The 25,354-nt window shown below is 38.7% G+C and overlaps 2 protein-coding genes and 1 long non-coding RNA gene across 3 annotated transcripts; all 3 read left to right on the top strand.

The window, feature by feature from the left end:
• Nucleotides 1–7,302: 7,302 nt before the first annotated feature.
• LOC149101271 (uncharacterized) lies at nucleotides 7,303–9,126 on the top strand. The gene is made up of 3 exons (XR_016203064.1): nucleotides 7,303–7,360; nucleotides 8,322–8,369; nucleotides 9,099–9,126. It is a non-coding gene; the product is annotated as an uncharacterized LOC149101271 (long non-coding RNA).
• Nucleotides 9,127–11,308: 2,182 nt separating this feature from the next.
• On the top strand, nucleotides 11,309–17,767 carry LOC149101270 (uncharacterized). The gene is made up of 7 exons (XM_089276427.1): nucleotides 11,309–11,350; nucleotides 12,228–12,275; nucleotides 12,650–12,681; nucleotides 15,403–15,448; nucleotides 16,261–16,289; nucleotides 17,047–17,101; nucleotides 17,598–17,767. Exons 1-7 carry the CDS (start codon nucleotides 11,309–11,311, stop codon nucleotides 17,676–17,678), a joined length of 333 nt encoding a protein of 110 aa, XP_089132553.1. The 3' UTR covers nucleotides 17,679–17,767.
• Nucleotides 17,768–19,480: 1,713 nt separating this feature from the next.
• LOC110045477 (kelch-like protein 12) lies at nucleotides 19,481–23,981 on the top strand. Its single transcript, XM_020751085.2, has one exon. It carries the CDS (start codon nucleotides 19,660–19,662, stop codon nucleotides 21,397–21,399), a length of 1,740 nt encoding a protein of 579 aa, XP_020606744.2. The 5' UTR covers nucleotides 19,481–19,659; the 3' UTR covers nucleotides 21,400–23,981.
• Nucleotides 23,982–25,354: the final 1,373 nt, after the last annotated feature.

Here is a 25,354-nt window from a genome sequence, read left to right as displayed (position 1 = left end):
TCCTGTGAACATTAACGTAACATATCCGATAGCCTGATAAAATAACATTTTTGTAGCTTTAGTCCCATCAAAATGATCTGTTTAATTTATGGTCCTTTGTTTGTTTCTCTTCTCGGGTCGAGTTCATTGCGTGACAGGCTCTGGAAAAAAACATTGGCGCTAATTTGACTTTTCTGTTTTCTGCCTTGACTATCCAATCTGCTTCTAGAATACGACGATCTGTTTCTTTTTTAGACTTTTTCTCCACTGAGGGTAAACCTACTAAACCGATTATGACTCGATCAACCACTTGATCTGTCAGTACTGAATTGTCAGTAAGACTTGCTTACTTAAGGCAGGCATTGTGGCGCGGAATGTTGCCGCATTTGGTCGGGATTAATCATATTGCAATATCGCTCTGCAAAATTGGATGCCTTTGGTCAGCTTGTTTGACCATCCAGCATCTTGTTATATATTGTAACAGACTGGTCAAACGAACAGTTAAGTGCGTGCTTAAAGCCCCGGCCAAACGATCGCAACATTGCAACGCAACATATAGTGACATTGCTGGGCGCAACATGTTGCGCACGTTTGGCCACTCTGTTGCGACGTGTTGCGACATGTTAGGTGTTGCTGGCTCAAATTTGACCATTTTTAAGATTTAAATCACGCAAAGAAACCATTCTTTGTACTCGCGTAACTTTTTTATTTATATATTCTAAGTTTATTGTAACAAAATCAAAAGTTCTTGCATCTAGCGAAAGCTTAAGAGTTAGCCGAAACGTCTTAGCAACAAAATATTAGTCAGTAATAAACATCAAAACAATATCAAAAAAATATTTTAACAGTGTCATCTGTTGACTACAGCTTTTCCATATTTAAGAACAGTGCAACATGTTGCGATAAAATGGTGCGTAAGTTTGGCCCAGCCTGTAATTCTCATTTGTGTAGAGAGAGGATCCAACATAGCCTTTTTCAATTCCATATTCCGTCACTATTTTTGGCGCAATCCTGCCATCCCGCACTAGTCAGAAAGTTGATCTCGATCCCGCATGGTTAGAGTGGCAGTTCTCCGCGCAAGGTTCGTAACCTCTTACTTTCTATCCTGTCATCAATTTAAAACTTTCCCACATACCAACAGCCAAGATAAGCAAATACCGCCTCCGCCCAAGTATTTGTTTATACTGCATCTCACCATTAAAATTCTTGTCATCCCACGTTGTACCCCGTTTTTACTCTCATCCCGCATCCCGACAAACCTTTGTTGGACCCCCGACAGAAAGCGCTTCTCCTTTGTTTGGGATAGCTTTTATTTAACAATTAGACTATGAGCTCGAGATTTCTATCACGTTATAGTTGACGAGAGCGCAGCACAAGTCAACTACCACGCATAGAAATCGAGGGCGAATAATCTAATTGTTTTAGTATAAATCTACTAGTCGTTCATAACTTAATTTAAATCCTCTTCACAGACACTTCGAAAACTCAAAGAAGCGGCCGCCAGTTTGTTAACAACCGCACACTGCAACTAGACTACTCATTATCTACAACAGAATAAATAGTGAGTTTACGTGGTGTAGCCAATCAAACAACAGTATTCGTGATAGAACGCTAGATTTATACTAAAGAAAGATATTATATCCATAATGAAAACAAAAGTAAATTTGTCAAAGTTTAGGAACAAAACGTTTTTTCATCTCTCATATATCAAGTCTCACAGACTACGTTCAAATGATGCAGTTTTAGTCACTAAAAACCACGAGCAAATGTTTCTTGAAGGCGTAAGCTTTACGTAACAGAGAGATTTACACGTCAGAACTTACAGAGATCGCTTCCCCCCGCTAACAGTCTGTCAGATCTGCCGGGCAATCTCCTTCATTCGTTGATCAAACATCATAGAGAAGCACAATGGCATCTGGACACAGATATTCCACAGGTGAGATTAACAGACAGTCCTTTTTAAAGACGGCCATACCAGGAATATTTATTTCTAAACTTTTACGTTAAATTTTGAAATTTGCCCTTGCGCAAACCTAGAGATGAGAAGATGCCTTAATGGAGAGCGGAAAAGATAAAGAAAGAAAACATTAGGGAGAAGAGGCTTGAAAAAGTTAGAAAGGGCAAACGGGCATTCTAATTTTGTGGTACTTATTAGTAAGTCGGTGTAAAGGTTTCGTAAATAAATTTGTCTTCGAACTAGTTTTAAACAAAGCAAAACGTTGAAAACGTTAGTAAAATGTGTTTGGCAGCGGCATGCACGCGCGCGTAACCTTGGCAACGCGTGGTGGAACGCCATAGCTACTGTGCGTCATCATATCCAAATTCAGTTATTTCAAACGATACCTCATTTGTCTGTTTACATTCTTTTTCCTTTTCCATTTAGTTTTACTAAAATATTGTAAACATAAATGGTGCTATAAAAAAATTGAGACACTACGCGCGCTCTCATTGGTCGATAGGTGTGTTTAGATGAGAGTATATAAACACAGTTGATACGTTTTATGTTCGCGCGTATTTTTAAGAAATATTTTGTAAAAGCAATAGAGTACTTTTTCCATGTTTACATAGCCTCATCTAAAGACTCGGGGGGGGGGGGGGGGGGGAGTTGGCAGGAGGAATTCTCGAAAACTTGCATAACTGTCTCGAATTCTCCGAACCTCCCCTTTTTTAGATGAGGTTATGTAAACACAGAAAAAGTACTCTTTTGCTTAACTATATTTAATAACGCGTTAAAAGGAGTGTTGCAATGAATACGCATGTGAATTTCTGTCTCGTTGGTTAAGATATGAAAACTGTTATTTTCTTATTCTTACATGTAAAGCTATCGTTCAAAATCTATTATTAACGCGCGTATTTAATGTTTGTATAGCTCGTCGAAGTTTGTTGAAGTTGTCAGTAAACAGCGAATTATCGAAGAGATATAATAATCTTGGAACCAAAAACAAGGTTAGTTTAATTTACACGCCACAAATGCTTAAGCCTGCGAGCACTGGTTCTCCTGTTTGGGCCGGGAACACGAGCAGCTAATGGAGCTGCGCCAAAGGAAGAATACAGATAGACTGAAGACTGAAAAGAATGAATAGTTTTCCTGTTGTCTTCACTTACGCGAATTCACAAAGAAGGCCGCTATCAGCATGTTTTTGCGTACACTACATTCTCGTCCTCAAAGACTGTTATCCTTTTCATCATGCTCAGCACCAAGAGACACCCAGACCGTTACGCTTTGCAAAATTCTTTGGCTTTGTATAGGTAATCATACGGTTTCGAATTCAATTTGGAATTAATTTGCACGAGTGAGTTTTTCAAAAAGCTGAAATTGCACGAGCCGCTTCGGCGAGTGTAATTTCAGCTTTTTGAAAAACTCACAAGTGCAAATTAACTCCAAATTGAACGAGAAAAACCGTATGATTACTTATTAATAATATAAACATGAAAAAATTCGCGCGGAGGAAGTGCCGGAAGATCTTTCTTGGAGCCATTTTTTCTTATTTGAGAAAACTTTTTTCAAAGTTTCAACACAAAATTTTCGTCATCATTTTACCTGATATCATTTTCTTAGAAAAATTCCTATTATCTTTCAGTCAATCATAATCCAGAATTTTGATGTGTAATTTGCACTGGTGTTACACTTTTTGCACTGATGTTACACTTTTTGCACTGGTGTTACACTTGAACTGCACTGCTCTTAGCCAATCAGAATCGAGTAATTTTTTCATGTGTATTATTATATATAAAACATTAACAGACTGACGGTCTTCTCTGCAAGTTCGCGTATTTTTTTATTATTATTTAATTAAAATTGATTTGAAACGTATTTTTTTATGATTTAGGAACTTAAGGCCGAAACTGAATTGAAAGCGGACAAGATACAACAATTAACAACTAAAATTGAGTAAGTATAATGCGCAATTATTTTTTTTCTTTTCAAGAACTCTATATCCCGGAAGCGCCTTCTTTTACTACCCGCTGTTTCCCACAGAAAATAATGTTTTTGGGAATGCCACATAAAAAGTCCTGGCTTGTTCGATCTAGGAGGCTAGATATCAGCCTCGTTCGTTTTCGTTGTTTTTGCCTGTTTATGGACCTAAGCACGCAGAAAAGAACCCTTTTTCTTTTATAAACGGTCTATGGACAGAATCAAAATGGTAACGCTGTCCGAGTAAACGATCAATATAGGAACAAACCGTGACTGTTTGATACTTCTGCTCTCAGCGGAGAAAAGCCGACAAGAGAAATTGTGTTTAGATTAGAGAATGGTACAATGGTGACAGTTGGCGCTGACATATACAAGCAGGTTCCACACCGTCCCGTGTAATTTTGAGGGAACTGAAAACTATTCGAATTATGATACATGCAATGTTGTACACAGAAGCAGAAAACAATGCTACTTCTGCAATAGTGCATAAGTTATTGTACACATGGCTGTGCTTTATCGTGTTAAAGTTTATTTACGTTCTTATATATATATTCTCTTATGTTGCTAGCCTATACGATATTCGAAACCTTTCATGAATTGCTGTCCTTAATTAGTTTGCGAGTAAGCTCTGTTTAATTTTGCATTGTAGTGGGTACGATTTTATCCCGGCTTTCATTTTGTTATGTTACAGAGATGCTCATTTGGTAACGAGGGAAGCACGGAAAAGACTTGACACCGAAACAGGAATGCTGAAGGTACGAAAGGAAAAAAGCTCAAAATGCACTAAAAACATGCATATATAATGAGGTACGAAGCCTTCTCGGACACTTCTCGTGTTCAACTTAGATTCAGCATTAATTACACATTTCGCGTTCTAAATATCCTCTCAGAATTATTCGCCTGGCTTTAACTTTCAACCTTGTGATCCCTCCACTCATCACAAAAAACACCCAGATTCCCTTAACTGCTATCTTCTAGCAAATTGTCCTCATCTCTTCTGCAAGTGTTATTTTAGGCAACCTGTTGTACAGACTTAAACTCGTGTCCACTTTGCGCAACCGTTATGGAATTGGGTACCTCCCAATATAAGCTATATAGGTATGTGCGGCAACAAAGGGTATGGGTTTTGAGCTGTTAATTTTTGCCTAAAATATTGTATAAATGTTGACCATTTTGGTCTGATATAGAGTATATTAATTTTGCATTCCGGTCTGGAATTGGGTATGTTGTTTTGATGAAAGACCATGAAACTTATTTTCTTGCTTTAAATATATGGTAACTTGAACCTTTTCTTAACTTTACTGTTTACGCAAATAGTAGGCTGTGTACAGCCGAGCCGCCCCCTCCCCTCTCTCTCCCCCATGTCTTTGAGGGAAGGGGGGGTGGTTGTACACAGGCTAGCAAATAAAGGTCATTCCTGGTTATCGTCCATTAAAGACGTGCAATAATACTTTAGGTCTAAAAAAAGAGCACTAATTTTTAGATCAGTTCTGAAATAAGGTAACGAATATAATATATTTTGGTCTAAAATAGGGTGAGGTTTTCAAGAAACACTCCGCACACTCACACCAAAAAAAATTGGGGGTGTCTCTTGGAAGGCACAGATTGCTTTGATAAATTCAAGCACACGTAACGACTTAACGACTTTTTTCTAGTTTGTATTAAATACATCCTCTCATATTGAAACATCTCTCAATAGGCCGAGGCAGCAAAACTAAGAGAAGAGAATGAAGGATTTCAGCGGTGAGTATCAATGAAGAAGTTATGGATGACACAACTGCGATAATATATTGCCCTAGTGCATTTGGTACTCAAAGAAAAGTAGTACCCTGAAAAATGCGTGTGGCCTCATAACATGGAGTTTTCGCAGTTTTACACCCAAAAATTTCTTCTCGCTTCTACAACACTTGAAATTTTCCTTGTGCACCATGCCACAGTGGATTCCGGAACGAGAAGTCTAAACTAAGGCGCTCGCCAAGGTCATTGTCCTAAACTTAGTCCACAATGGCTGACCATGGCTGTCCAGTATCCCATCCAAGGGAGATTAACAACACTCTTAGTCACTAAAAAGCCGCTGAAGAGGCCCATTATGAGGGAGAGGAGAGGACGGGTGGGGGCTGCGTATCCCATATCCCGTTAATTTTGGCCTAAATATCCTGTATTCCGTAAATTTCAATTTCAAACACTGAAAATGTTTCACTCAATATTCCTGAAAATCTGTTCTAATTATTCCTTATCCCATAAATTTTTCCCACGAATGTCTCGTATCCCGTTACGTTTTTACCTAAATACCCCAAAATCGTCTAATAGGGCCTCACTGAAAAGTCACCGTTGCTTGTAGAAAGATGCTAACCCTGATTTATCCACCTTCCTGAGACATAATTCACAAAACACTGACTGATAATTGAGGAAATGCAGTCACGCAATCCCAATTTATTTTCAGAAAACGCGATGAGATGAACTTACAACAAGCCCAATATCTCAAGAATAAAGTAAGTGGACAAGACAGGACACTTTTACACAAAATTCACTTTGCAAACACTTTTCAATTAAAGTAATTGTTGCAGTAATAAATAATTTTGCTTGATTTTTCATTGCAGCTCAATGCAGAGAAAATGGAACTGTTGCGGAAGTGAGTGTCTTGGCCAATTCATGTCGCGAATAGTGCATTGAAATAGTTTAGACTAAATTTTTCAAGTTTGTCGCCCTAGCTAGCATGCGAAATGTTTAATAAATACCTCTTACTACCCGAGTTCGAGGGCCGTACTGTAAGTTACGGCCCAAGCGCGAAACGCGCTGGCCATAAGTCGAAGGGGAAAACGAGGATCCGTAACTTACAGTACGGACCAAGAAAACGAGGTTAGTAAGATATTATTTTTTTCTCTACTGTGTGTCTGACGGGTCCGGAAACGAATTCTATTCACGCGGAATGGCTTCAAATTTCTGACGCACCTCGAAAGCAAAACGACTTAATTTGAAATCGCTGTTAAAGGACTCTTAAAGTCGTTAACAGGTTTTAATTCACAGTTTTAGAAGTAAAAGAAAGTCTTAAACTTTTACTTGCTAAAAAAGATACGAAAACTTGGCGATAAATCACGAAACATTTTGGCTACAAAAACAGCTTTAAATTTTAGCAGACCGTACCGTAGATTACGGCCCGCTAAATTGACCAATCATAAGCGTGTACTAACTGAGAGATATAATAAATCGTGACACAGCACTGATGCTGATCGAAGAAATATTGAAACTTGCCTTCCGAACTCGCAGCTCGGATTTCTTAATTATCCTCCGCAGACTCAGTAGTAGCAACATTTTCTCCGACCAGTTTTATTTTTCAATATTCATTCGACGTGATTTACATACAAGCAATGTTAGGAATAATTGTTCGACAGTCATAAAGCAATTCTTTTTCTCCACAGAGCTGTTGATGAACTTACAAAGAGAGTAGCACAAATTAAAAATGAGGTAAGCTCCTGCTATCCTTATTCATTGTGTTTGAACTAAAGGCCAGGGCAAACGATTCAAAAATTTGCACCCAACTAAGAAATAATCATTTCTCTACTCAGTCAGACGCAACATTGTAAGTCGACCTGGCCATACGCTGCAACATTTCTCGCAGTATTGCTGATTGAGCAAAAAGTTCTGATGTGTACTCTTAGGTAAAACTGACTGGAAAGCGACATCATCCGATCTAGATGAAGTAGCCAGGAACAACAAGGTTCAACAACCTCTCGTATTTTGTTGCGCAAAATAACGTACGGATAGGCCCTTTGTAGCTGGGGTCACGTGGCCAAATTTTTCCGAGAAAATTTTTATATTATGGGCTATAACTTGAAGAATGCCAGAAATGGAAAGAGCGCATCGAAAATACCAAAATGGCCAAGTTTGAGGCCCCTGGCATTAAAGAGTGAGTTTATACGAAAAAATTTAGAAGATTTGTATGGAAAATGTCGCTGGAGAGCAACACCTTGCTCTCCAACAACTTTTTCCATACAAATCTTCTTATTCTTTTAAAAATTCAGACTGTCGTAAAATCTCATTCCTTAATGATGGGGGCCTCAAACTTGGCCATTTTGATATTTTCGACATGCTTTCTCCATTTCTGGCATTTGTTAAGTTATAACCCATAATTTTAAGAAAAATAGGTCACGTGATGGCTTAGCTGCAAAGGGCCTATTATGGACCTTAGAAAATAACCCCAAAGTTTTCGACTTCGTCGTTAAAATTCCCTGTGAACATTTTTTCGTTTGTTCGTTTATTATAACTTTCTGTTTTTGCATCTGTGTAAACCAATATAGAAATTTCTTTGCAATTAAAATGTAATATTTAAAAAAACTTAGGCCGATCCTTCATCGTGTTAAGTAGTATATCCAATGTATTCTTCGTATATCTAATGTAAACTTACATATTTTATTTACAAAAATAGATTAACGAGTTAACAAGTACCAAAGAACAGTCTCTTACAAGTTTTAAGGTTTGTCTGTTATTGATAGGCAACATAAAAATCATACACTAAATATACACTACATATTCCGTAAAGGTTTGTCCTTGCAAGAATTTCAACTTCAAACTCAACCATTTTGTGCTTGGTTGTGTTGATGAGCATGCCGTTGAAACAGTTGTTTTTATTGAAATTATCAACCAGAATCCATTGATTACAGCACAGTTATCTCAGCTTAAAACGTTTGTTCCAAAATACGAGAATATTCAACAAACCCAATCAACTGAAAATAATTGATCCCAACCGGACACAACCAAACGCAACTTAAAAAAATTTAGGGAAAAAACACTTTCGAGTTCACCCGCACAATCCACTCACTTTTCTTCCCTCTTTGCCGGTCTTTGGTCTTTTTTAATTTGTTATATATTACCTCTTTTTAAATCATGTGTTGGGAGGTTTCTCTTGGAACGTACTTCATGTACCGTGATATAAAATCTCCCTTAACAGTATTGACTATCCAGTCCCTCCAGAGAGACGTCGAATGCTGATGATGAAGCTCTTCTGAGATCCGTGTAACGTCTCTGATTGGTTGCGCATTCAGCGTACAATATTTTTGAGGTCGCATGTCAGAAGCCTCTCAGTCAGTGCAAGAATTGTGTATTCAAAGAAACATGTCTGTCTTCTATTTTTTCGGGATATGGTTGATTTGATCGATCAAGATTTCCAACCGGCATCAAACTCTGCTTTTTGTTACTTTTTCAGACTAAGAATCAGTTAAAAGAAGAATTTGAAAGGTACGTAGCTTAAAATTTGAAACAATTGTCAAGCATCACGAATAGTGTAAATCTCCAATTGCTCGAGCATTCATTACGATTACTCAGTGCGCCTTTATTAACTTGTACTGCAATCAAAATTAAAAATTGAAGTTAAATTTGCCTGCTCTCAGCCAATCAAAATGAAGTCATTTTCTCGGACATACACTTATTAGGTACTTATGTCATGTCACTGCTGAATTCCAACTCTGTTCTCCACACGGAGGCAAGGAAATGATGATGATGATGATGACGACGACGACGACGATTATGATAATTATGATGATGATGACGATAATTATTGCCTTAATGTTTATATTTCATTTGTTTTCATTCCAGCGAGATTGCAGAATTAAACCAGAAACTTAAAACATTGAAGGTAGATACAGTTTTTTGTCGATAATACCATATGAATCTAACGGTATGAAGCAAGGTCCACCAGCAATTTTGTTCCGTCTACCACCCAACCTGCTGCAAGCCTGTCCACAGATTATAAATGAATTCGTTGTCACATTTGAAGTCGTTTTCCATTATCATTTAGGCGGCAGTTCCAGACACTAGCAAGGCTGAGAGACAATTGAAGGTACAATGTATTGTTTTGTTCATTCTTGAGTAGTTGCAATCAACTGAATTATGATCGAACTGATCGTGGAGGAGTTTGGAAATACTGTTAGAAGTTTAAGCATTTAAACTGTGGTTAATGAGCTCCGTAGTCTACATCATAGCTGTCATCTAAGGTTGTCACCAGTTCTGTTATCTTCCCCCTTTTAGCCATTGTGCAATAACCTTAGGTCAATGTCCAATGCAACCCAATAGTTTTACCATATGGGAAATCATACGACAGTGATTTTCCACCATGCTCTCATGTGATTTCAGCGTGCTATACCCCACCCAACTCCTTCAATCCCCAGTTAGTAAAATCCCATTGTTTTCTGACCCTGTCCCAGTTGTGAGCTAGTATTCAAGCTAGGCCGTTCTCCGCTTTCCCCTCCTTCCCTCCCTGTATTGGTAGCTTTGTCCTTTCCCATCTTTTTCCTCCATGTGGTTGTAATTACCTTTCGTGAGAAGGTGGCTTTCGCCTGCTGAACCTTCTCGGTTTATTCACTGCGACGTTCTATTTGTTATATTGTGTGTAAACCATAGCTGCTTAGTTAATAAAGGTTTTTTGGTGCAGGGAAGTGCAACCTAGGCTGTACTTTGCCCCACAGTAAGTGCTATGGCCACCCTTGGAAATAGGTCCGGATCTCTCCAGGGTGGTGTCATCGTACTATCTGACCTATTGTCCTCCCAGAGGGGCACCCCTCTTCCGGTCCATCCTATGTTACTTCCAATGAAATAGGTCCGGATCTCTCCAGGATGGTGCCATCGTACCATCTGACCTATTGTCCTCCCAGAAGGGCACCCCTCTTCTGGTCCCCTTAGTAACATAGGTTCCCCTAGAGACGCCGCTACTCTAGGGGAGATAGGCTCTGTCTTCCCTGCCACCCATGTTTTGCCACCATAATCAGTGTTTTGTTTCTGTTTCCTGTATCTACCCAGCAAAAGGGGAGGGGGAGTTGCAATCTTGTTACCCATATAAATATCCTCACTGGTACTGTTAGATCTGCCCCTCCCCCTGTGTGGGTGTGGCTTTAATAATTTACACTAAATTGCACACCAACAGGGTCTCATTAATACACGTTGTAGACTGATAAAATTTCTAAGGAAAGTTTACTTTTTATTCTTGCAGATTGCTAAAACTTTATATAACAGGTAAATAAAATTGACTGTTTTCTGACTATTTTCAACTAACTTTCGAAAGCAATAATAATGTGCTTTTCTCGCAAAGAAAGTTAACAATTAGTTTAAAGATGGTAAAGATTAGAGTGGAAGGTCTACAGAACTTCATTCAAGCTAGCAGAAAGCTAAACCTGAGTCTTGCTGTGAGCAAATTTATTCCCGCTTCGCAGAGCTGCACGTATTTACTTGGAAGCTGCCATTTTGTTTAAGCTTTACGGTCTAAACCTTTGTTTGAAGGTCTGCACACACCAGGGACATGTTCCAGGGACGTGAAGTGGGGACATGTTTCAACGACAGTTGCGACACTGGGTTGCTAGTCTTTATTTCAACCGTATAAAGAATAGAAACTGACGTGAGATATTTTGTTTTGCCTGTAGAGAAATGGCCGCTTTGGCGAAGAAAGGGAAGGAAATAGACCAGACAGTAAGCAAATAGCCTAGATACGATTGCTTACTAGTCCTGTTATGACCCTCTCTCTGTCGGCGCAAGGCTGCGCGTGACCCAATCCCGAGTGCGTACCAGAGCGAGGGCCAGAACTGGACTAAATTGCTTACGAGTGTATTAGCAGGAGAAGAGAAGTTCTCAACAACAAACATCATTCAAATAGAAAACAAAACAAGAACAGAAATGAGGGGAGGGGGGGGGGGGGTAGAGGCCAAAGAAACAGGGTCGGGTTGTTCAAAATCCGTTTAAGCTAACCCATGCAGGATTAGCGACAATTTTGATTTCAGTTTTGTCACATTTCGGTGATTTTTATGCAAGAAAAATTAATACTTTGGTTAACTTTTAATCCTGTGTTAGCGTAAACGGGCTTCCGAATAACCTGGCCTAGGTTGATAAACAGACAGTGGAGAAATGATAATTGTTAACCTAAAGGAATGCAGCGCTCAAAAATTGCAAAGAAAAACATGTTACTAAGTCGATCAACCTGCTATGAAACAAAAAAAGCTTAAGCTTGAATTTCTTTTTCGAGTCAAGTGTGTTCTTTTTAAACAACTAATCATAAATGACATAAAAAAAACCTAAGAAGAATAGCAACAAGCGTGAAGAATATCAGTCTATTCTTTTATTTTAGTGTAGTTTCTTCCTCTTCTTCTTCTTATTATTATTATTATTATTATTATTATTATTATTATTACTATTACTTGAGTGTCTACAATTAGTTATCTAAGCTAAACACTTTCACACTTAAATTAAGTTCATTTATTCAGATCTTAGCACTAGCTTTAAAGTGGTTATAGAATTATAATATTAACAAGTCTTATTTACAGCACTAATGGCTTCTTTGTCCTGGTTTTAGAAAACTGCTCTGGAGAGAATCAAAGTTGAAGCAGTTCAAAACTTACAGGTTAGTATTACAATATCAATTCAGTCTTGTTTTACAAATAAAATATCTAGAATGGACCATTCAACATGAAATAGAAACAATATTTGTTGTAAATACGTACTTATTTAAAGAGAAAAACAGCGATAAGCTGCCTAATTATGTCACAAAAAAATGTTACAACACATTTGCAGAGATCTATATTCCTGAAAGCTCGAAAAATTCTCATCACGCTGGCGTTACCATGGCAACTCTCTCTCGCATAACCACGCACGAAGGCACTCATGTACGTGAAACTTACTAGTTTTCAAATGCTTCGATTACATAGGCATATAACGTAGTGATCAAAACTACACAGCTGTGATTAAGATTAAACTGTTTTGTTTTTACTTTCCCAGAACATGACAACAGAGGGCCACAATTGTGAAAGGTAGACGGATCTGAGGGGAAACTCCCAAATAAAAAGGACGGGGTGCTCGTCACAAATTTTCAAAAGAACCCCTAAGAGGTACAAAGATCCTGTTTTGTGGGTGTGGCTTGGGACGTTTTTCACCCCTAAGAGGTACCAATTCTAAAACGACAAATTCAGGCTAACGATGACTTTTTTCGGCTCAATACCCTAAAAGGTGTCGCGAACGCTCCAGCTGTGGACCTTTCGAGGTTGAACACCCTAAGAGTTACCAAGACCCTTTTCTGAGCCCCCGTCTTTTTTATACAGGAGTCCCAACCCCCTGGAGATGGACATGCTCACAATATCACCACACTCCGATTAAGGTTATTACACAGTATTGCATTACGCACCCTTACTGCGCATAATTTATGGCGTCATTAGCACGCGTTCGTGCACGCGCACATTGAAACATGGTGGATTTGCCTTCATATCGAGTTCTTTCAGTTGAAAAATGGCTATAGCTCACTGAAGGGCTCGGGCACCCCAATTTTTTTCCAGTCATTTTAATTAACTAATCATTAGCTTTGCGTGAGAAAAGACTGATCTGATTTCTATCGTTGAAAATTGAATTAATAAGGAAAATACCAGCTGCACTTTAGTCTTTTCTATTTTGCAGTTTGATAGCCGTGGCAAGCAATTTGGTTCCAATATTTTAACAAGGATTCATCTGTCTGTCAAAATCAAACTTAAAAAGTTTGCTTGTGTCCGACAGAAGTATTGACTGTAGTTTGAGGCGTGTTTTCATGAGTCTGTACTCACCGAAAGAGTTTACAATAACTTGGAATGCGTTCTTGTAATAAGCATTAAATAACACGCGCTCAATAAAAAAATGGCGGCCTCTTCTTTACGACTGGACCTCGCCATAGAGGAAAATCGTCATTTTCGCGCAAACGAGTATGGTGACCTATCATTTTTTTTTCCTGTGGTTTTAAATTGAGTAACAAATTTCTCTGTGTAAAATAAAGATGGGCCAATTCTCAGTGTAGAACAAAAGGCAATCGTCGGAAACGTGAATTTAGCAATCAATCGTGACTACAGTCATGGTGCTATTATAAGGATTTATTGGGTATAAACAAGGTGCTGTTGCTCCTAAACGAACATGGGGACCCCTCATTTTTATTTCAAAATTTAAGTTCCTATAATATAAACAATCAATAGGCAAAGTTTCACAAAAATCTCAGTGCAGGTTCTATTTCAGTGGAATAACCTTAAGTTTTTTTGTAGTCCCTTGTATTCCATTCAAGATTTTGCGCCTCAAAGCTAACTCGACTGCTGTTCAAAGTTTAGTGCATAACTCTAGTCGTTGCTCTTAAAGATCACTTTGAGAAAGTATTCGTTAGAAGAGATAACACTAAAAACAGGGAATCGAACGAGCCAAAAATTTCGCCATCGTGGGCTAGTAATTTCGGTTTCGGTTTCATGAAGCGACTATTCGTAATTGATGATTCTCTATCGGGGAGTCTCTGGTTGGATGCCATCCCATCGCAGTTAAGCGCAAGATTTTTTTGTTAAAGTTTCTTCAATATGCATAGTAATACTTCCGCATGAAAAAGGCAGTGTGTGCGAGATCTCAGCATAAGACCGCTACACAGCCCCTAGCTAGGGCTAGTACTTATGGCCCGGACAGACGTTCCAGCGCAATATTGCTCGCAATTGCTAAATTGAATCGTGTTTCCGCCCCCTGAAATTGTTTCGTGCAGTCGATTTCACGCGAAATTGCAGAAGAAGAATCTTGTTCTACCCGTATAATTTTTCGTGTAGCAGTTTTACAGGGTGGACAAAGGAGTCAAAACTCTCGCGCGGACTATCGCACTGAAATGTTGCACCGTATGTTCGGGCCTGAAGTAACATATCAAGCACGAAAGACCGTGTTTTACAACATTTTCAAACATTGAGAAGAGAGTTGAAAATAAAACGCGTAGCGTAGAGGAGTATTTTTGATGAACTTCGAAGTGTTTGGTAATGTGGTTAAACATTGTCTTGAGTGTTTGATAAATCTTCTCAATCGAAACTAAAACTAAGGAGAAAACGGAGAAATGAAATCGTATATAAAATCTACGGTAACTGACCATCACGATTATGATTTCCTTTGTTTAAACTTCATAAATTACTAACTAGTTTAAGAAGGCTGGTTCCATTTGAGGCGTTACGATCACTGCAATCGCTACCTAAAAAGGTGAGCAATGCTTACTATTATCGATTTTCACGATTTTTATATGATCACCACGATTGGTACAAATCTCGAGATAGAACTTATAAGTCTATCTCAGCGATTGTTGCCACAAAAATCGCTACCTAGAATCGCTATGTATATCGCTGAAGAGTAGTTTCCATATTATCACAATGAGCACTGAACTTTTTTTGTAGCAATCGTGACGCTTGATAAAAATCCAACCTTCAGACCACTGGTGTACGGATGCAGACTCGCTCTCAGTCGCTATTTGCGGGTCAGATTAGATTCTTTCAAAGAAAAGCGGTCTGCATCAAGTGGAGGGCGCGGGGAGTTATGGGAAGAGGTGAGAAAAAACTCGCGCGATACACCCGCGCGCCTTGATCCACCCTAGTATCCAATCTTCTCTTCCCCCCCCCCCCCTCCCCCCCAAAAAAACACGTAAAAAGCAACTGGGTGAGAGTCTCTCTCAGATGCGCTACCAAAATTTCAGAAGCAGAATAGAAACAATTGATTTTCTTTTATTCTAGCAAAGCTAAGGAGAAAGACAAACAGTTTTCGGTTTGGCGTCTTGAGGTAGGAACTATAAAATAAATGCAATGGCCCTCACTGATATTTTATCTCATTTGTACTTCTCCTACTTTGTTACTTGGGCTGTCAAGGAATTTTCCGGAAAAAAAAGATCAAGTGGAATACGTATATCTTATTAGTTGTTTTGGTGAGTAGTATCGCTGTATATTTTTACGAGTTGCGCCGCATTTGGACGAGCCCGTGGGGGAAGTCAAAATACAAACAACGAGTAAAAATATAAAGTGATACTACACACCAAACCATCTAATAAGAAATTTATTATCCAACTACTGTAGTCAATAAATTTATCAACGAAAGAGGGCGAGTGTGACAGTTTTGCGTGCGTGCGCCGACATGTACAACAAACAGGTTTTCTACTGTACAAATAACTGAACAATGTCGCTGTATATTTGTACTGTTATTTGGACGGTATTCGCTGCAGTTATATAATAAGAGATTTTATCGTGACCTCTAGTTAAGCTCCGAAAACACGCTGCAACATATTCTCCGCTGAACTGTAGACGCGGTAAGCGGGTCCGCCTTATTTCAACAGTGATTATGCTCAATCAAAATAGCAACAATAGTTAAACTAAGTACTACTTTTGCTCTTTGAGAAGAAAAGGTCGAAAAAGAAACACATCGTCGTGTTTGTGTCAGATCTTAGAAATCCAAAAGGCGGAGAAAGGCTGATAGCGGTGCCACGCCTTTCCGCGCAAAGTCATAGAAAATCAGTTATGTACACACGTTGAAATTGTTCCACGTAATGTTAATTTTATGGCAGTTTGTCGATATCATCTCTCTGCGCAATTGAATTTCAGGCTAAGATGGAACTTAACGACAAAGAAAAGTAAGTTGATATAGGGTTATTAATATGGTTGTACGTAAATATTGAAGAATCAACACGAGCAGGGAAAAAATGTTTCAACCTCTATATAAAGTAAAGCGTTAAAAGAAAAATGAGATATAACGAGATACGAGATATAACCAAAGGAAATTTGTTATAAGCCCTGTTTTGAAAATTGTCTGTTGCTAGACTACGAGTAGTCCCTCTTTCGCTTAGTCCTTCGTGCGTGGCGCGAAAGAAAACCGCGAGAAAAAATGGCCGTGTGAAATCCTCGCCTCCAGGATTTCGCGCGGCCATTTTTTTCTCGCGGCTTTCTTTCGCGTCACGTACGAAGGACTTAGTCAAAGAGGGACTTTTCGTAGTCTAGTCTGTTGCTGGCATGTTTGTAAAATGATCTTTGTAAAATGCAAATACGATACAAGGTAAATTTCCAGCAGTGATAACGCTTTTGGAACATGCAAGTAGGTAAAATGGGGACTTGCATTTTGTGATTTACTCAATACAGCCTAGTTAGTAGCTGGGTATGAAAAGAATCCATCAAGGACGAATTGCTTTCAACGTAAAAAAAGCTCATTGGATTGAGATTCGACTAGAATTTTCATTAGCAGCTGGGCTGTAGTGTTTCACGGGAAACGATCGGCTCTATAAAGTGAGATTTGTTACGTCGACAATGTCTTAAGTTTTTTAACAGTAGTTACGAAGCCATTCTTCCCACCTATGACAATTGTTTCCATATATCCTGGTTGTTTTCGTTTTTCAGTGGGCTGGACGATCTACAGAAACTATTCACTGACATGACAATGCCGATGACTGAGGTAAATCAGAGCAACTTAGCCAATAATATTTATCTGTAAACGATAATTGTCCGAGTGGAGAACAATTCAGGGACCAGTGTTATACATTACTCTGACACAGTGGTTTTCAATTGAATGTCGTAAAAGCAAAGCCAAAGTTATGACTCTGGCCAATCACAAAGGACACAATTCAGTGAACCAATCAAGATTCCGATTAAATACATGTCGCCGACGCGATGCGCGGTGGCTGACCAAAAGGATCGCGGCTGCACAAAATCCAAGCACAATTGGCGCACGTGTACAATTTGAGCTATCCATTTACGCCCACGTGATCACACTCTAACTGTGTAACATCTAGGTCCCAAAAGGAGCTATTGGTGCCATTATATAAACTAATCTGAGCCAAAAAGGTTTTCACTCTGAATCATTCATGAGAGGCATCTAAATTAAACAGTTGACTTTGTATGACACTCATAAAGTCCTATCTAAAATTTATCCAATTTCTTTCTCTTTTAAGCAGATTCCACCGCCAAAGAAGTCGAATCGTTTGACAAGAAGTTTCAACCGTTTCTGCGTGCTACTGAGGCACCATCGCTGAGAAATTCTAAGTAATAATGAAGCTAACACCCAAATATGTACAAAAATAGACCTCTTAAAAACAATAATAAACTCAAATGATTAAGACGATCAGTTGAGTCTGCCTATAAGTTTATTTTTGTCTGTTCACGTAGTGCGATTTATGAGGTACCACAGCACAATCACTCATTCTATGCTTATTTGCATCTCATTGGTTCCCATGCAGGTCTCCCACGTGCTTTAATCCATCCCAGTTCCCAGGTTGTCCGTATAGGCGAATCTTTGCTGACGTCATTGTTTACATTTTTCATCATTAACATACAACTTGCCGCATAGAAGGCATCATGCTAGACAAGATTTTACTAGAAAAACTTAAAGAGCTTGTAAAACTTAGTAAGTGGTGAAATTTTTGGCTCTTTGGGTGTAATATTCGAGGAGAAATTGGCTTTCAAAAACATAAAAATTTCTGTTTGGCAAAAAAGCGCTAATGAGCTCATACATTCTTTGTAAAATTTTGAACTTTTAAACCCGCGTCGCACAAAAAGTACTCAATACATCGCGCTCAAATTCCCTGGGACAGTTAATCGTACTGTGGCCTTTCAATGTTCAGTATTAATCTCTTTGTAGCTCCATCAGAAACTGTATCGCTTATGGTAATGAGGCAGATATTGTAAACAAAGATTCTCCTATAGTAACGGGCGCTTCAGTTTAAATCTAAAGATTGTTGAGGTATCACTCTCACACTGCCTCTCTCCACCCTGGTTTATGAATGAGTACCGGGGAATTTAATTCCGGGAATGGACCAGCATAAAATTTATCGGTACTCATTTATACACCTGGAGAGAGGCACTGTGAGACAAAGTGACTTGGTCAAGAACACAACACAATAATTAAACTTATGAGATCTTCCTTGGAAAAACGACATGCTCGCGCATCTTGAATTTCACTTCGGCAAAGCTTGAAGTTGAGAAATTTAGGAAAAATGTGGAGCAGCCTGCATCTCTGTCAGATCCCAGTGTCCAGTAATACTTTGTTAAAGCGTGAAAGATCCTTATCACAATCTCTGATGATTTCAACGTCTCTTGGCCATACCACTCATAAACTAAATCGTAAACACTCTTAAGGTCTCTTAATTGCAGGCCATTTTAATTTCAGTAGGAATAAAAGGGACTCTGCAGTAATAAACATGACAAAACAACGCATGTCGTAAAAACCATGATTTTAAGGTGGCTCCATAGGCCCATTTATCGCCTTGCGCGCGTTAGTGTTAAGTTTTGAATGCTGTTTTTACATTCGTTTTTAAATCCAGTCCTCTCCAACTTGTTAAATTCAACTGATAGGCAATGATGAAATATTGTTTCATTATCGTCTCTGTTAAAATCTTGGCTTTTAGTCTAAAAATACAAAAGCCCCCACCAAAAATGAAGGGTTTTTTACCCTTCTTATGGCTTTATTTGTGACTTTCTTGACTCTCCTGCGGTGAAATCTTCTAACATTTTCACAATTCATCGAATCGGGCGGGATACGAATTTTAAACTCCAAAAAGTGGGGTTTGTACGGGCAGTTTTTTTGATTTTTGCAAGTTTATGTCTTACCGCTGCGGAAAGACTGGTCAGATAGATTTTCCTGAAAAACGAGCTTCAGTTAAAAGTAAAATATTTATTAGCAGTCTGCCGAATTTTCGCCCAGAGGTGAGCGCTGCTCAAAATAACAATGTCAAGTTTAAAATCTAGCGCATTATTACGAGTAAGAAGTACTTTCTCCATTCCTCCTCCTAATCCCTATTGAATTAGATGGGGCATCTACGGGAAAAAAAAAAAACAGTTATTGGTGCAAGAAGACTGGGAGCTACTCTCGGCGGGCTCTGCTACGTACAGCGGCATTTAAAGCGCGCCATTTTCACTCGTTTCCCAGACCGTTACCCAGGTATTTTACACTCTGGTTCATTTCAAAGCGATCTTCACTTTGTGATAATTCCTCCGCATAATTCCTCCAGCTTCTTCATGGAATCTCTACTTGAACCAATTGCAGACAACGAGGAACATTCATTTTGTACTGAAATGATGAAACGCCTCGACATTCAGCGAAGGAACGAACATTTCTGTGACGTGATTCTAGAAGTTGGTTCCGGTGACGATCAAGCTCGTGTGAAAGCTCACAGAAACGTGTTATGTGCAGCAAGTCCGTTCTTTTACAACACTCTTAACAGTGACATGAAAGAAAAGGGTGAAGGAGTGATCCGATTGGAAGAAATGAGCAAAGCTTCGATGGAAGAAGTCCTTGATTATCTGTACACTGGACGTGTGGAAATTACTGAAAAGAATGCATTCGAGTTGTTTGCACAAGCGGATTTTTTTCTGATTCCAAGTCTTAAAGCTTTGTCCGGTAAATTCATTTTACAAACCCTAGATCTTACCAACTGCATCATGGTTTATTACTTTGCCATTAAGTACCAGTGGGAAGAACTACAGAATGGAGCGAGGGATTTCATTCTTGCCAACTTTGTTGCTGTGGCTGGAACTGACGACTTCCTGAATCTGAGCTGCAAAGAAATAGAAGAATGGATTTCAAGTGATAGAATCATTGTCAAAGAGGAGGAAGAAGTTTTCCAAGTGACTGTAAGGTGGATGGAGAATGGGAACAGAGAAGAACTGGATTTTTTGCAGTTATTACGTCATGTTCGCTGTATTTACCTGTCCCGCAGCTATGTGTTCAATATCATTTTGCAGCATCCATTAGTGAAGGCAAGCACAGCATGCACAGATTTCGTATTAGATGCCATGAAAGAGGTTGCTAATGGTACAGATGAGTGCTTCTTTTCTCAGCCTCCAAGAGATTGTCTGAAGACCCATGAAAATGCTATAGTTGTTTGTGGAAAAAAGAAAACATTGTGCTATCTTCCTTTGGAAAACAAGTGGTATTATCTGGCTAGCATGCTGTCCAAACGCAACGCTTGGCTTTGTAGCACAAGTTCCATTCACAGTAAATTGTTCATTATTGGAGGACGCACAGATGCAAGTAGCAGTGTTGTAGAGTGCTTTGAGCCAGCACATAACCAATGGGTTTCTGCAAAGGCTCCTGGAATTGTAGAGAATTGTACAGCTGCTGCTGCACTCCAGGGTTTCCTGTATGTTGTTGGTGGATTCGACAACAGCGTCAAGCCAATTAGCACTGTGCTGAAATACAATCCTGATACAAATCAGTGGCAAGAAGTCTCTCCCCTGAGTAGTCCCAGATCATATGTTTGTGTCGTGGCTGACGGAAATTATTTGTACGCCATTGGTGGCTATAGTAGAGGTATTGGACACCTAGACATTGTTGAAAGGTTTGATCCCAGAAACAATACTTGGGATAAGCTTTCTTCTCTTCATGTAAAGAGAGCGTCTGCTGGTGGTTCAGTGGTCAAACAAAAGGTATTTGTGTTTGGAGGTCTTAGCAAACAATCAAGGCTAGAGGCTGCCTGTGAAATGTATGATCCTGACATCAGTATCTGGAGTAACATTGCAAGTGAGGTTGCACCAAGATATTTTGCCAGTGCTATCAGTTTCAGAGGGAAAATATATGTTTTTGGATATTTCCAAGATGAGCAGAACAGATGCCACAGATCACTACGTGTGTGCGACATTGAGAAAAATCAATGGAAGTTCTGCAGGGCTTTTGACATAAAGGATGAAAAGGAATGCTACCACATTTCTACTCTGCGGATATCAAGAGATGTTTTGGCAAAATGTGAGGAAATTTAGTGTTGCAAAAGGTAAATTTAAGACTGCAGGAACCACTGAGACTAAATAATACTCTCAGGGAGCCCATAATCTTCTTAATGTTACAAACAAAATTAAGATACCAACATGGTACTTAGAAAAAAAAATTGAAACAGGGAGACCCATATAGTTTAACTAAAATTCTGCAGAACATGAATTTTTTTCAAAACACCATACTATCCCTCAAGTTTTAAGGTTGTTGTCATTGTTATTGCTTATACTCAGTTTGTTTACCATGCATTATGTTATGGACAACATTGCAGACCTGCTATTGAACCTGCAAAACACTTGCCCTATTTATGACCAAAAGCTGCAGTTTTCCCTACGCTATTTATGACCTGACCAAAAATTTGATACCCTATTCATGACCTGACTCTTTAATCAATACCATGTTTCAGATGTCAAAGGCATTGTGAAGAGCTTTTGTTTATGGTCTTATCAATAATGATGAGAGTAGAGTAGTTTCTTCTGAAAAACATACCCAATTCAAGACTAGAGTACAAAACCCATACCCTATATATGACCAATATGGGCAAAATCGATTCTCTATTTCTGACCAAAACGGCTGAAAAACCATCCTTTTGTGGCCGCACGTACCTATATAGCCCATATAAGGGAGCACCCGCCCCCCCTGGAAGGGGAAGAAAAATGTTAAGCTGACTATGTACTCGCATGCAAGCTACAGTATAGCAGTCCTATTATGTAGAAATTACTATGATGTAGGTTAAAGTTGTCACAGTTTTGTTTGATCATTTGTTGAGTAATCGGTATATTATCTATGAGGGGTGGACAAATGTGGGGATGAGACCCTTGTAAACAAAGACTTGAGATTCCATCTTGATTTCCTTACTATGAAAACTAAAACCTTCTGGCAATGTAAACTGTTGGAATTATGGGCTACAGAGCATTTTAAAGTGTAATCATCACTACTGTTTTGCTTCTTGTAATGAGAAATTGAACAATATTAGCGTAACAATATCTTTGCAATTCTTGAAATGATACTGTACAACTCCCGTTTCAAGTGGCATAGAGTGGGACATTTGGCAAAGAATTGCTGGTTCTTGAAACAAGATAGAATAGTGGCTTAAGACGCTATCAATGTGAAGATAACATGTTTATGACCTGTAGTTTTGATGGTTTACATCGCTGGTTGATCCTAGCTTTCATAGCACAAAATCTCTGATGAGGTCTAACATGGGTGTTTAGTTTTTATAACACCGCATAAAATTGTCCAGGCTTTTTTTTGCTGTTAGCACATGTAGGTACAAATTTAAGTAAAGCCTGTAATTAAATAAATTAAATTGGACAATCAAGAGTAAACATTTTATTCTTTTTTTTGTGCAGAGTTTTTTCATTTATTCTCTGCAATAAACATTGGGAAGCATTGAACAGGCATACCAATATAGTTAAGCTAACAAAGTGTTCAATTGTTTTAAAGAAGACAATGTTATTAATTCCAAAAAAGAATATTAAGTGTTCAGATTTAGTTCTGATTTAGTTTTTTACTTAATTTTATATGTTGTGCTATGGTCTAGTCAGGCTATCAGGTGCTCTTTTGTTTCCTATGATGAACAGTTGGGGAGGGGGGGGGGGGAAGCTTCAGGGAAAAAAAAAAGAGGAAAAAAGCACCTGATCACAAGTTTATAGTGATTAAGTTTTTTTAACCATCATAGTTTGTGCAAATAAATATTATTTTTAATGTCTTGTATATTGAATCATTCAGTAAGGCTTTGAAGTGAAAAGCTGTGCAAAAATGGCCTAATTGACCCTGTTGATACAGTGGCCATTTGGAATTCTATTGTTTCAAATAGCTATTTTGGGATGCTCAGGGGGAAAATACATATACTAATTGCCCTCTGAGCATTCCATGACAGGGGTGGATCTAAAGGGGGTGGATTGGGTGGCTAGCCACCCCCCTTCACAACAGCCCACCAAAAAAACTATAACACGTGGAAAAACAAACGGAAATACGTGGGTTCCAAAAAATGTAGAAATACGTTTCAAGAATTTGCAGTGTTACAGTCTCCAATTTGTCCTTTTTAAATCGGCATGTATTAGGACAAATGAAGGACAACTTAAAATAAATTAAGGTATAGTTTGGTGGCTGATTGGTATCAGCCACCCCCCACTAAAAAATCCTTGATCCGCCCCTACATAACAACTATTTGAAACAATAGAATTCAAAATGGCTAATGTATCACTGGAAAGGTCCATTGTCATTGTTGTTTTCACTATCCATGATAAATAAAGAAAAAGAACTTGATTGGTTAACTTAAGTACCAGGCCATGTGCGATTAAGACAACAAAGAAGAAGAAGAAGAAGATTTTTACGAAGATTAACATTCAGATTGCTGGTGGCCCAGCAATTTACATAATGGCCTTACTTGACAAAACTACAAATTTACCTGAAAATTATAAAAAGAGAGGAAATACAGTGGTTAAAAAGTATATTGAATGGTCAGTTGCTTGTTAATGCATTTAACAAGAAATATATTAAGAAGTAACGTAATTCAACGTTTCGACGTATCTAACGTCATCAAGAATAAAAATCGTTGAATGTCAAAGTTGTTAAAAGAGTTGAGTTATGAATATCATTAGGTGGTATTCCTGTGTGCGTGATAATTATGCTAATGAATAGCTTCGCGCGAATCGAGTCCGATTGCACGTTCAATGATGGTTTGAGATCTTGTATAAACAACATTTCGTAAATAAGGCAGGCTAGTTTATTCCGTCTGGCTCTTAGGGCCGAGCCTCAACGTAAAGAGCTTTGTTGACTATCTTCCCGCCCCCCTTCCCCCACCCCCACCACATCAGGAGTGAAATATGAGGATTCCTTCGTCCAGAGTTGTTCTTGCTTTTAATCCAGAAGTGTAGCAGCTTGTAATTCTCTTCATTGTTAGCAGCTGTTATTGTTTTAGGGCTAGGGGCATTGTCTCTGTTGTTTGTTCTATTGTTCTCTCAAAGGGTAGCAAGCCATTTATGTGAGACCTTACGAAAGCTGCTGCACCACCCTCTTCATCTGCCCCAAGTTATCTCTTCCAGGCGCTCTAGTATTGTACTTTTGAGATTCACTTAAATGCTGAACATAGCAGGACAGATAAGCCGGACAGTGACCGGAGTAAATCTTATCGCTGATGTGTAACTTCCTTCAGCGAATGACTCGGATATCATCAATGGAAGACAGCCTAGCATGTTGAAAAGCGCCACTGAGTTTTCAAAATTACTGACGTCCAATATCAGCCTAATGCAGCGCATTTGTATTTTCAATAGCCTGTTCAGTTGTTCCTTAGAGAAATTCCCCCAAACTGTGCAACAAATAGCGAGTTCTAAAGCAATGTTCTATAGCGCAATAATAATAACATTGTAGTAATACTCAACAGTGAAATCAATTTATTTTCTTCCTGCATTTCAGAGCCATTTGACCATTGACTTATGGGGAGTACAGTTATCAGGAAGCCGTATGAAATTTTTTTCCAGATGCCTTTTATCCAGGGGGAGGGGTGGGCGAGGTAGAGATTGCTCCTAGTCGCTCCATGCAACTGAAGCTCTGGTGTCAGTGAGGGGCCACTTTGTACTTTGACTGACAATACCAACGATACATTGAAAAGCAAACAAATTTAATTTCACCTTATTTATCTCTGACTGGTATATCAAAAAGATCCTATTGACAGTTTACACCTTTGGCAAGATCTTCCAGTGTTGCTTGAAAATTGTGATAAGGGATACGGTCAATTTTCTTTTAATCATGTTTGATTTTGCACGATTTATTTACTCTTGCACTCTCTATACAGAAATTATAACATTTTGTTAATCTGCAACCTTTCACACATCCCTTTACGCGGCCGGAGTGAACTTCAACTTGACAATTTCGGTAAATCCAAATTCTGACATATTTTCAGACAAAAAAATGTCATTTTTCATATATACCCGTCAGTTA

The sequence above is a fragment of the Orbicella faveolata genome, unplaced genomic scaffold (assembly GCF_042242905.1).
Source record: "Orbicella faveolata isolate gen_17 unplaced genomic scaffold, um_ofav_v1 contig_4, whole genome shotgun sequence".
Taxonomy (NCBI): domain Eukaryota; kingdom Metazoa; phylum Cnidaria; class Anthozoa; order Scleractinia; family Merulinidae; genus Orbicella; species Orbicella faveolata.
The sequence above is the reverse complement of the archived record's forward strand: the minus strand, read 5'-3'. Positions and strand labels throughout refer to the sequence as shown.